General features: G+C 42.3%; 1 protein-coding gene and 1 long non-coding RNA gene across 5 annotated transcripts in view; one reads left to right on the forward strand and one right to left on the reverse strand.

The window, feature by feature from the left end:
* The window catches only part of LOC139783373 (uncharacterized), an 85,042-nt gene extending 78,358 nt beyond the window's left edge, over positions 1–6,684 (reverse strand). Inside the window, exons 1-7 of the long non-coding RNA XR_011721248.1 lie at positions 6,267–6,684; positions 5,889–6,011; positions 5,513–5,633; positions 4,838–5,202; positions 4,614–4,738; positions 4,237–4,358; positions 3,875–3,926 (exon numbers count right to left, since the gene is read on the reverse strand). This is a non-coding gene — a long non-coding RNA (uncharacterized lncRNA). The remainder of the gene's footprint in view (positions 1–3,874; positions 3,927–4,236; positions 4,359–4,613; positions 4,739–4,837; positions 5,203–5,512; positions 5,634–5,888; positions 6,012–6,266) is intronic.
* The window catches only part of Soxn (SRY-box transcription factor soxNeuro), a 283,767-nt gene extending 271,001 nt beyond the window's left edge, over positions 1–12,766 (forward strand). For 2 of the 4 annotated variants that reach the window (XR_011721104.1, XM_071722097.1), the window contains one exon: positions 12,185–12,766. Coding sequence is in view for 1 of the 4 variants with exons in the window: in XM_071722097.1 (XP_071578198.1) it covers positions 12,185–12,242 (58 nt within the window). In the remaining 3 variants the exon portion in view is untranslated. The remainder of the gene's footprint in view (positions 1–12,184) is intronic. The other 2 variants (XR_011721188.1, XR_011721172.1) reach the window with 2 other exon arrangements.
* Positions 12,767–13,010: the final 244 nt, after the last annotated feature.

Consider the following 13,010-nt stretch of genomic DNA (forward strand, 5'->3'; position numbering starts at 1 on the left):
GCCGATTGCATTTTTTACGTCTCCCAACGACGGGGGTGTCCAATCTGGAGAATCGCGTGGAAGGAGGGCCATCTAATCACGTGTTCCTGGCAATCGTGTCCTGCGTCGATCCTCGCCACCCCCTCCCGCTTCTCGAACGGCCACCCTTTCATCCCCGCGCCGGCGTGTCCTCATCCTTGGACACAATCCTCTTCTAGAGAGAACGAAGAGCCTTTTATTCAATGGCTGTAGGGGCGACTGGGACGCGGCTTCTCTATCTCTCTCATTTTCTCTCTTTCCCTCGCCTTTCTCTTTCTCTCTCCATCTTCACGTGATCTCCTCTTTTCCCCTTTTTTTTCCTTCTTTTTTTTGCACCACACAGACCGCCCTTTCACTATCCGGGGACGCCTCTTCAATCGGGCTTAGCCGCCCGGCGTAATTAAGCCGCGATTGAAAATTAATCATCGGATCGATTTCGTGCGTCGGCGTCGCTTGCGACTCCTCTCCGCGGAAGGAACGATAAAAAGGAGCTTCCTCCCCCCCCTCTCTTCCATCAGCTTCCCAGGATATCGGGGCGAACGCTGGGAGCTGGATGAAGGTGAAGGTCCTTTGATCTCGCAGGGCATCTCTTCCCTCTGTCCCTGTCTCCGCGGGACGCGCAAGCTCCTTGCGCCAATTATCTCACGCTCGCGAGGATCATTATTTTTGCGTTCCGTCGGCGGTGGTTTATTTCCTACCGCCTTCGTCGCGTCTTGTTTCCCCGCGTAAGAGGATTTGCGTGACGATCGTGACCCTGTCGCTCCTGCGCGAATGACAGCGAACTCGACGTGTCAGCGCCGACGTTCTTCTAATATGATCGCAAGAATTCTGCTGTATTCAATGACGAGAGAAAGAATTGCAGCTGCTCTACTTCTCGTGATTCATTTAATTGTTCAATTATCAATAATATGCAGTTTTCCCTTTGTTTCAATTCTTAGCACTCCTTGTAACAAAGTTGATGTGTCCGTGTTTGCCGAATACTATATATTTAGCTCCAATTTTTGTATCCGGTTGTAATGTCCTGACGGGAGATATTGCAATCGGGAAGAGATTTTATCATCGTCCAATTATCTTCTCCGTCATCAATATAACGAGGCCACGGACAGATTTTTCATGCCGCATCATTATCTGTTGTCGCATTACTTCGTTATTATCGATTCTCAGCGGAAGTTCAATGTACTCGCATTTACTTGTCCCACATCGTGAGTAATCGGTCGAATTCACCTATCTAGAGGAGAAAATCGAAGCGATGAGATCGGCTGACGACGGAAAGAATTAAAGACTCGTCCTTGTCGGCAGTCTTACAGCTTCCAGTTTCGAGCCGAGCCCGGCGAAGCTCAGACAGTCGAGCGAGCCTCGGTCTCTCCTCTTCTTCCTCATCCTCGCGAAATCCCAATAATCCGCGATGAGACACAGATTGAGTCCATGGACGGTGGAGAAAAGCGCACGGAGAGGAGGAGAAGGAGAAGGAGGAAAAGGAGGAACGGGGAGGAGACGGGATGGGAAAGCGCGGTGCCGGGAGAGGTAGAAAGAAAGCTACGCGGCGGGAGAAGAAAATTGGAATCTTTCTGGAACGGAGGATGATAAAATTGCGGATGGTCAGGTGTTACCGTAATCCGGATTGAGACGAGCTGCGGCCGAGTGGTACATGCACCTCACCGCTATATAACGATATATACGTATGTATTGTACATGTATTTACCTTGGTTTTCTCGCATTGCAGCATCTACGGTCTCATTTTGAAATGTCAATGTACTCGACTTGCTTTCAATTATAAAGAAAAGTCGTTACATTTTATCGGAAGTGTTAAACCTATTAAATTTTATGTACATATCATTTTGAAATCTAAAACTATCAAGTTTATTATGTTCACCCAGCTTTTCTGCGGGACGAATAACCGACGATTAACCGTGGCATTAAGAAGATTTGTATAAAAGGAAAGAATTATGGAGTACCAATCCGTTATCGTTATTAATTCGAGAGACTTCATTATTATACGCACCGTCGCGGGTGCGTGCAACTTTAATGGCGAACGCATCGGTAGACGCGTTGCATCGCGGCCTTTGACAAACTCCGTAGGGGAACCGATCCGTGTAGACCGATTTAAAAAACACGACCGACCGCTAACGGCCCGCGATTATTTTAATTCAGCCAGATAGGGCGAGCCCCGAGAGCGGGACTCGTAATTTGTTTCGAGATCGTATCTTCAAAGTGGCTCGTAGTCGGCATGAGGGAGGGAATATTCTCTCTTCGTTGGAAGGATGAGGAATAGAACGTCCTGGGCGTGGGTCGTCCGGGGAAGCCCGCATAGAGATCACCGGCAGAAGGACGAGGGAGGAGCCCTAGGATCTCAATCTGTCCACTCCTAGTAATCACCGGCGAAACGACCCGGATTGGTAGCCATCCCCTTGTCTTCCACGATCTACTTTGATATCCTAACTTCTCTTTTTTTTTACCCTTGCATATAGCAAGTAACAATTTTTTTCGAGATTTGAAAAATACTTAAATTAGCAACATTTAGACGCTTGAAAACTTTTTAATGCTTCGATTTCAAAAAAACTTTTTTTTAAGATTTTAATTCCCTTCAGAATTAAAAAAATCGTTTTTTTTTTAGATTTTAATTCTCTAGGTCAATAGATTGACAGTACTGATTAGTACAATTTGTAAAATTCAACAAATTGCACGAAAGATTTGCACGAAAAATAAATAAATTAAACTGTGTTATTAATAATAAGTATAGTTTTATCAGCTTTAAAATAGTTATATTTCACGATTTATATATAATTAATAAAAGGCGTTAAAGCAAAACATAACTTGCAATAACTTTACCGAGTTCATGCACATATACATACATCAATCGTATCTAACATACTCAAACAGGCATGATATCTATAAAAACCTACTTTTTTTAAAAAAAGGTACAAAAAGGGCGTCAAGTATACGTCAAATATACACGCCTGTCTATCTACAAAAATATGATATCAGAAAATGGCACCATGTAGGAATAAATGTTTAAAAAGAAGCTGTTGTATATTTTAATCTTTGAAAAAAAGCTGGTAATATTTTTAAATTTAATAAAAATTTTAAAAAATATTTAATACAAAAAAACTTGGCGCTGCTACCATTTTTTAAAACGGTATGCTTTCATAGATTAAAGTATACAATAACTTCTTTCTAAACATTTATTTCTACTTTGTCATTTTCTGATATACACTGAGAAACCCATTTGTTGAATCAACTAAATCTTTGGTTGGATATGAGCAAATTCTTCAGTTAATATAACAAAAAATTTGGTTCACATAATGAAAACAAAAAAAATTTTTGTTATGTACATATCATACTTTTGTAGATAGATAGGCGCGCGATATCTTACAATTAGTAACTTTTTTGTGACTTTATCGGGGTTCGTCACTGCGCTAAAAAGTAGTTCTTATATATCTCAAGTAATCTTGAAATTCCTGAAGAGAAATATTTATGTATCTTGTGTATTCTTATTTTTAGATACCAGTCCTACACTGAGAGAAATTTAAGTGACAACAAAATTTGATTTGCTGCGAGAGCAAACTTTTTGCTATTGCAACAAAAAGTTTGCTACTATTGCTAAATTAATTAGCTCTCGCAGCAAACCAAGTGTTTGTTGTCACTATAGTCACAGATTAATAGACAGATAGCCAATGGCCCCTCAAAAGTCGAGACTAGCATTTCCGTGCTTTGATTACCGACAGACTTTGCCCCTTACCGACAGACTTTGCCCCTAGGATTGAGTCCGGACTAAATCACATTACAGACTTTGCCCCTGGTGCGAGTCCGGACCACCTACGCTTATTTCTCCACACTTCCCTACGCTAAAACTCACCGACACCGATGCGCAGCAGCGGAGCTGTATCTGCAACGTCGCTACGATGATTCTGTAACAATCAAACATATAATCTAGATTAGAGCAGGGAAGAAAAGAGACAGTCTGTATTTCAAAAATAATTACCGAACGTAAAACACGGAATTCTATATTTTATTTCGTTAAATCAATTTAATAAAAATATAACGTTTAATTTCTTGAAAGTATACTCTATTTATTGAACACAAGAATTCAAAATAGAATTTAAAAAATTAAACTCTTTTTTAATTTCTACTCTCTGACTATCTTTACTATTCGATTGAAAAACCGATTGGTTAAACTTTCCGCGAAAGACACAATATGTATAAACCAATTATATTTACCGCATGTTGTTCCGCCGCGCGCCTGATGCCTCTTCCAGGCCTCCACCTCCTCTCAGGCTGCTCGGGATGTCACTCGTGTTCCCTCGATGCGAAGATGATGCTCCTTCCCGCGCGGATATTTTCTGTAACATAAAAATAATCGAATCGATTAAATACGTGTCACGCGCATCGAACATCTTATTCGTTATTCAGATTAATATTATATTTTAAATTACTTCTTCGAAAAAGGTTTCTACGTTAGAATCAACTTGAATCAAATTTTTCAAAATATTTTTTTTTACTAATTTAAATTCCGAAACACGGTTTAATGTAGGAACTGAATAAGCACAAAGAGGGATTCTATAATATCTTAAAAAAAAATAAAAAGTAACACTTACCAGAAGTGTTGGTACGCCGATGCCCGATGCCTATCCTAGGCCTCCTCCTCCTCTCAGGCTGCTCGGGATGTCAGCTTCGCAGGATTCCCTCGCTGCTCCGATGTCATCTTCTGCGTCGTTATTTTCTGAAACATTCAAATGAAGGATTCGATTAAGTAAAGACAGAAGAGATAGAAAATTTTATGACATAAGTGACATAGTACGTGAAAATGAATTACACTCACCACTTTCTTTTAAGCGCTTCAGGCCACAAAATCCACTTCCATCTCCGGGTCAGCTAGGAGTCTCGAGCCACATTGAGACTCGTGGCAATGCAGTGTGATTTCATTGCCATTAAGCAAGAAAAATCAAGAAACCATTTCGGCTATATTGCATTAATTTTACGACGTTGTTGCAATATAGTCGAAATGTTTCTTGACCTTTCTCGCTTAATGGGAATGTAATTACTGAAAATAATTAAAAATTATTCCCTACCTACGTTTTAACTAAGTCCCTACCTACGCTTATTTCTCCACACTTCCCTACGCTAAAACTCACCGACACCGATGCGCAGCAGCGGAGCTGTATCTGCAACGTCGCTACGATGATTCTGTAACAATCAAACATATAATCCAGATTAGAGCAGGGAAGAAAAGAGACAGTCTGTATTTCAAAAATAATTACCGAACGTAAAACACGGAATTCTATATTTTATTTCGTTAAATCAATTTAATAAAAATATAACGTTTAATTTCTTGAAAGTATACTCTATTTATTGAACACAAGAATTCAAAATAGAATTTAAAAAATTAAACTCTTTTTTAATTTCTACTCTCTGACTATCTTTACTATTCGATTGAAAAACCGATTGGTTAAACTTTCCGCGAAAGACACAATATGTATAAACCAATTATATTTACCGCATGTTGTTCCGCCGGCGCCTGATGCCTCTTCCAGGCCTCCACCTCCTCTCAGGCTGCTCGGGATGTCACTCGTGGTTCCTCGATGCGAAGATGATGCTCCTTCCAGCGCGGATATTTTCTGTAACATAAAAATAATCGAATCGATTAAATACGTGTCACGCGCATCGAACATCTTATTCGTTATTCAGATTAATATTATATTTTAAATTACACCTTCGAAAAAGGTTTCTACGTTAGAATCAACTTGAATCAAATTTTTCAAAATATTTCTTTTTACTAATTTATATTTTAAAACATGGTTTAATGTAGGAACTGAATAAGCACAAAGAGGGATTCTATAATATCTTAAAAAAAAATAAAAAGTAACACTTACCAGAAGTGTTGGTACGCTGATGCCCGATGCCTATCCTAGGCCTCCTCCTCCTCTCAGGCTGCTCGGGATGTCACTCGTGGTTCCTCGATGCGAAGATGATGCTCCTTCCAGCGCGGATATTTTCTGTAACATAAAAATAATCGAATCGATTAAATACGTGTCACGCGCATCGAACATCTTATTCGTTATTCAGATTAATATTATATTTTAAATTACACCTTCGAAAAAGGTTTCTACGTTAGAATCAACTTGAATCAAATTTTTCAAAATATTTCTTTTTACTAATTTATATTTTAAAACATGGTTTAATGTAGGAACTGAATAAGCACAAAGAGGGATTCTATAATATCTTAAAAAAAAATAAAAAGTAACACTTACCAGAAGTGTTGGTACGCTGATGCCCGATGCCTATCCTAGGCCTCCTCCTCCTCTCAGGCTGCTTGGGATGTCAGCTTCGCAGGATTCCCTCGCTGCTCCGATGTCATCTTCTGCGTCGTTATTTTCTGAAACATTCAAATGAACGATTCGATTAAAGCGTTCGGGGAGACGCTATCAGCGCTGACAACGTCATTCTATCTCTGTTACTTACTGAAAGTTGAACAAAGACAGAGCACGCTTATAGCGCTAAAAGCGCGCTCCCCGTAAGTAACTTTGTAAGCGTGGTGTCGTTCCGCAGACAACGCGACGCGATAAGTTTGTAGCCTAACTAACTTTCGAAGCCGGGGGTGTCGCTAAGCAGACAATAACGCGACGCGATAAGTTTGTAGCCTAACTAACTTTCGAAGCCCGTGGGTGTCGCTAAGCAGACACGATGCGACGCGACGCGATTACTTAATATTAGCCTAACTAGCCCGTGGGTGTCGCTAAGCAGACACGATGCGACGCGACGCGATTACTTAATATTAGCCTAACTAGCCCGTGGGTGTCGCTAAGCAGACACGATGCGACGCGACGCGATTACTTAATATTAGCCTAACTAGCCCGTGGGTGTCGCTAAGCAGACACGATGCGACGCGACGCGATTACTTAATATTAGCCTAACTAGCCCGTGGGTGTCGCTAAGCAGACACGATGCGACGCGACGCGATTACTTAATATTAGCCTAACTAGCCCGTGGGTGTCGCTAAGCAGACACGATGCGACGCGACGCGATTACTTAATATTAGCCTAACTAGCCCGTGGGTGTCGCTAAGCAGACACGATGCGACGCGACGCGATTACTTAATATTAGCCTAACTAGCCCGTGGGTGTCGCTAAGCAGACACGATGCGACGCGACGCGATTACTTAATATTAGCCTAACTAGCCCGTGGGTGTCGCTAAGCAGACACGATGCGACGCGACGCGATTACTTAATATTAGCCTAACTAGCCCGTGGGTGTCGCTAAGCAGACACGATGCGACGCGACGCGATTACTTAATATTAGCCTAACTAGCCCGTGGGTGTCGCTAAGCAGACACGATGCGACGCGACGCGATTACTTAATATTAGCCTAACTAGCCCGTGGGTGTCGCTAAGCAGACACGATGCGACGCGACGCGATTACTTAATATTAGCCTAACTAGCCCGTGGGTGTCGCTAAGCAGACACGATGCGACGCGACGCGATTACTTAATATTAGCCTAACTAGCCCGTGGGTGTCGCTAAGCAGACACGATGCGACGCGACGCGATTACTTAATATTAGCCTAACTAGCCCGTGGGTGTCGCTAAGCAGACACGATGCGACGCGACGCGATTACTTAATATTAGCCTAACTAGCCCGTGGGTGTCGCTAAGCAGACACGATGCGACGCGACGCGATTACTTAATATTAGCCTAACTAGCCCGTGGGTGTCGCTAAGCAGACACGATGCGACGCGACGCGATTACTTAATATTAGCCTAACTAGCCCGTGGGTGTCGCTAAGCAGACACGATGCGACGCGACGCGATTACTTAATATTAGCCTAACTAGCCCGTGGGTGTCGCTAAGCAGACACGATGCGACGCGACGCGATTACTTAATATTAGCCTAACTAGCCCGTGGGTGTCGCTAAGCAGACACGATGCGACGCGACGCGATTACTTAATATTAGCCTAACTAGCCCGTGGGTGTCGCTAAGCAGACACGATGCGACGCGACGCGATTACTTAATATTAGCCTAACTAGCCCGTGGGTGTCGCTAAGCAGACACGATGCGACGCGACGCGATTACTTAATATTAGCCTAACTAGCCCGTGGGTGTCGCTAAGCAGACACGATGCGACGCGACGCGATTACTTAATATTAGCCTAACTAGCCCGTGGGTGTCGCTAAGCAGACACGATGCGACGCGACGCGATTACTTAATATTAGCCTAACTAGCCCGTGGGTGTCGCTAAGCAGACACGATGCGACGCGACGCGATTACTTAATATTAGCCTAACTAGCCCGTGGGTGTCGCTAAAGCCCGTATCAGACTATGGATTGGGATTGAGATTGGATTGAAATTTAATCAATCAGAACAGAGAAAACTAATCTCAAGTTTAGTAAACTTTGCTCTGATTGGTCAAATTTCAATCCAATCTCAATCCCAATCCGTAGTCTGATACGGGCATAAGCAGACACGACGCGACGCGATTACTTACACGCCTAACTTTCTAAGCGTGGGGTGTCGCTACGCAGACAACGCGACGGGAGCGCCGGACCCCATTGTACCCTTCACTCCCAGCGAACTGGGAGGAGGGTACGGTGTGCTCTTAGACCCTGTACCTCCCCACCGGGCCCTCCCTTCGGTAAAGCCGAAGGTACTGCCCCAGTGGATCGTTGATACAGGGAGCCCTCTCACCACGGGCAAGGTGGCACACCACGAGAGGGAGATTTTTTGACAAAACTTCTGTGGATGATTAGGACATGAGTAGGATTATTATAAGCTAGTTCAAATTGTCCCATTCATAGTTTATGAGATACTTTACGTTGTACGTGAAGATATTTTGCAGTAATTTTTCATATTTAAAATTGTTACGATATTGTTTAAAGAATTATAAGTACATTCAGGATAAAAGTATCTTCATTTTACAATTTTATTAAATAACGCACGCAACAGATATTTTTTTAAATAAAAGATGCAAAAATAAATAAATTTTTGAAAAATTATTCGTTGCGGTTAAATACACATAAATGTTCTTATTATAAAACTTTGCACACATGTAGGAGGGCAGGGGGGGGGGTAAAAAGATGAATTTATAAATTTTTTGTTGCTGCCAAAAAATGGTTCTAAAGGGTGAAATCACCCTTTATATGTAGAGCGGCTTTTTGTTTTTCTCGATATATTTGGAAAGTATTCAAGACATCAAAAAATGTTTCAAATAAAAGTTTTATGGTAAAAACATCTTTATTCAACCACATTAATAAAATTTCAAAAAAAAATTTTATTTAATTTTTAATCAAAATTTTGTTTAAAAAATTATTTTTAAAAAATATTATTAATGTTGTCGAATAGAGGAGATTTTACTGTAAAACTTTTATGAGAAACATTTTTTGATATCTCAAATATTTTTCGAGATATATCGAGAAAAGCAAAAAACCGCTCTACATATAAGCAGTGGTTTCACCCCTTAAAACCGTTTTTGGGCAGCTACAAAAAATATCTAAATTCATCTTTTTACTCCCCCTACATGTGTGGAAAGTTTCATTAAAATCAGAATTTTCCAGTTCGCGAGGTTCCCTTGTAAGTAATAGATATCTTTTTTTTAGGCTTTAAATCTTACTTCTAATTGCACGATATTATTCCTGACAGTTTTTTGTAGAAGGCTGCATCACTATTTTCTATAGAAAAACTGCAGAATTTTTGTATAAAGCAAATATTGTCGTCAGGTGAAGACAATATTTATAAAAATAATTTTTTTAGTTTATCAGATATAATCATGTACAGCCCTCTACATTTTTGTGCGTACTTTAATCGTGTAAAAGGATTTTCCATTCTGTTCAGCCAATTCAAAGATATTGCTTAGACCGATTATGCCTTGTCGCTGTCACTCCAGGATCCCCTTGGTTATAAGACAGACATTCTGCTTAGGCCCTAAGATTGTACTTAAGATGGTCTTAAACACAAGAACCGACTATGAATACCGGCCAAAGACCGACAATATCGAAAAGTGGATGTATACATAGCACGGACATGAATCAAATTCATCGACAGTATCGAAAAGTAGATGTGACTCGTAGTTCCAATTCCTGAAAGTGGATGTGTGGCGCTACTGTACGGCCTAGCAAAAGCGTCCCAAGAAAATCGCCGTCATTGCGCCTCTCATCCTTCTCTCTGCTATAGTGACAAATGATTTGCTAATACAGCAAAAAATTTCTCTCAGTGTACGACCTAATACGATAACATCATATCACAATCATACGTGAACAGTTTTTCGAGGAAACTATTTCGCGCGTTTCCTCCGCGACCGCCGCCGCAGCGAGAGGACCGGGAGGTCAGGTCCACCACGCTCGTTCCCGTATCGTATATCGTACATATCGCGCCGAAGGATCGGTGTAAGCCGGTAGCGCGGCCTGTTCCCTCTACGGCGCGCGGATACAGCGGCCCAGCCGCAGCAGCCGTAGCCACATTCGATGCGCACAATTAATATCGGGCCGTATCTCCGATCTCTCATTATTACCTGGCGTCCACCGATGCGTGTGGGTGTCAGTTATTCCCGTAGGAACCGAACGTTCCGCGCGTGTGTGCGTGCACGCGGCGGTACGGTGGTGTACGCGCGTATTGGTACCGGCTACCGTACACCACGGGACACCAGAGTCGGCCATGCATCACCCTAACGAGCCGAGCATCGCGTGCCGATCTGTATTAAGGATTTATAATCCTCCGGACGCCAGAGAGCTCCTAATGTCCTGGCCGAGCGCGAGAGATATTTGCCTATACGCCCCGCTCGCGCGAGCGATCGCGGCGGATACGAGGGAGGCCAGGTCCACCGGCTACTTCTCTCCTCTCTTAGACACATGGAACAGGTGGGCACACCCACGTCGAATTTTTCCCACGTGCGCTTAGCTGGTAAATTGCACGTGATTCGGGCGTGAATCGTTGAGTAGAACAATGTTTTAAGCCAGTAATATTGAGATATATATTTTTGAGATATCGCGCGTTGAATTATTTTAGTAATGCAAAGTTTCAAATGTTAACTCCATACGGAAAAAAGGAGTTATCTCTTAATCAATTTTTCTCAAGATATTAAGAAGTTATATTAATATACCTCTCATTATTTAATATAGCGTTATCTAATACAATCAAATACTTTCTCGTGTATTACCGGTACAAAATCTGATCTTCAAGATACCGTATCGCATCTAGACCAACGTTCGAGATACGCGTTCCGATCCTCCCTTCCTTCTGCTGCCTCCGGAAAGCGTGAACGTGCGTAGCTCCCAAAGACACGAGCAGCATTCCGGGGCTAAGCACATATTAATTAGGCATCCTGGCGGCATGCCGGCAGGAAGGCATAACTCCTTTGGGGATGGTTCGAGGCCGTTGCACGACGTCGGTCGTGCCGCGGTTTCCGAGTGTCGTGTTACCGTACCCCATCCCGCGCGCTTCTGCCTGGCGGGCAGGGGCCGGGGCCGGGGCTGGGGCCCTTCCTCTCGCCTCCTGTGCGCGTCCGTAGGACCCGCGGGTGGCCCCTAGTCCCGACCGTACGCCGTCTGGGATCTAAGGCCCAGTACGTGGGCTCTCGTCGAGGAAGAAACCGAGCACGACGCTACCGCCGCATTAATAACACTGGTAGCCACTCATATGTTAAACGTCCACCCTCTTATGCTCGCCACCGCCACCGCCGCCGTCGCACAGTGGCGGTCACACACACGTAGAGAGAGAGAGAGAGAGGGGGGGGGGGAGGGAGGAAATGTGGATGCGACCTACCCACCGTGGCGTACAACTCGACTGCGGTTCTCGCGCTTGCGATGCAGATCAGGCGCGTTTACTCAGCGAGCTCTTCCGGTAGTTGCGTTTACGCTAACGTGAGGAAGGTCGGTCCGAGCGTAGTCACGCAATAAATCAAACGCGCGATCTAAATTTTCCGCAGTGAAATTATTTCTCTGAAGATATTTTTAGATCCTTCCACAGATCCCTTCCTTTAGAACCTTTAGGTATCGTTATTATACATATTATACATATATCCCTGTCCTTGGAAAGCTTTTTTCGCTTGCGATATTTAGTTAACATTTGTGACGTTTCTTTGGGCTTTAATCCATTTTTGCTCGATGTTTTCGTATGATTACGCTAAGTTTACGCTAAGCCTATAAACATCTCACAAATCTGCTGAAATTTTTCTGTTGCAGGTATCAGTGGCTGGAGAAAGCACATTACGTGACGCTGAGACGTGACTCGGAATCGTGAAGAATATTCTTAAATGAAAATTAGAACGAAACTACATTTATATATGTTGTTAGAGATCATGAGACTTCCATGTGCTTTTACGAAGCGCATGGATAATTGTTATTATTATAGCTACGTATAAGATCGCGCGCAATTATCGTTACTCAGCATCGTCAATTATCATTATCGCATCTGAGAAGTAAGTGCAGGCATTTAAATAATTCATGCCGCTCGCTTAAAAGCATTTAAGCGCGCTGTTCTCTTTTTGGTAGATCGGTATGCATAAATAAGAGAAAGTTTCTAGAAATACGAGAATTCAAATAACTCTGTGTCTTTCGTCATAAATCACATTTACGTCTCATATATAAACGCTAATTGTATAGTTCTATCAAATTTTACTAATTTGCAAATATTCTTCAACAAAATAAGATATACTTTTGTAAAATGAATGAAAAATATACTTAAGATAAGAATAAGCGATTATATAATATTTAAGTTTTAAGTTTTAAAATAATTATATAAAATATCAGAATAATTTTAATTTTTGCGACGTTTTCTATATAATATTTTATTCCCGAAAGTACCCTCTCTTTTTTGAAAAATTAACAAATAATAGTGGTAAAAAAAATGACGAGAGATATTTGAATAATTGTTCAATTAATCGGTAGCAACGTCGAATTTATAGTCTTCCTTGAAGAAACGGGGGATGCGATACCTCACCGTCTCCTCGGATCCTAGAACATAAATAACGGAAGAAGACGGAACCGCGGTGGGGGTCCTCACGCACCC

Source organism: Temnothorax nylanderi, unplaced genomic scaffold (assembly GCF_030848795.1).
Source record: "Temnothorax nylanderi isolate EJ_2023f unplaced genomic scaffold, tnyl_v1.0 TNYL_tig0001_pilon, whole genome shotgun sequence".
Lineage (NCBI taxonomy): Eukaryota > Metazoa > Arthropoda > Insecta > Hymenoptera > Formicidae > Temnothorax > Temnothorax nylanderi.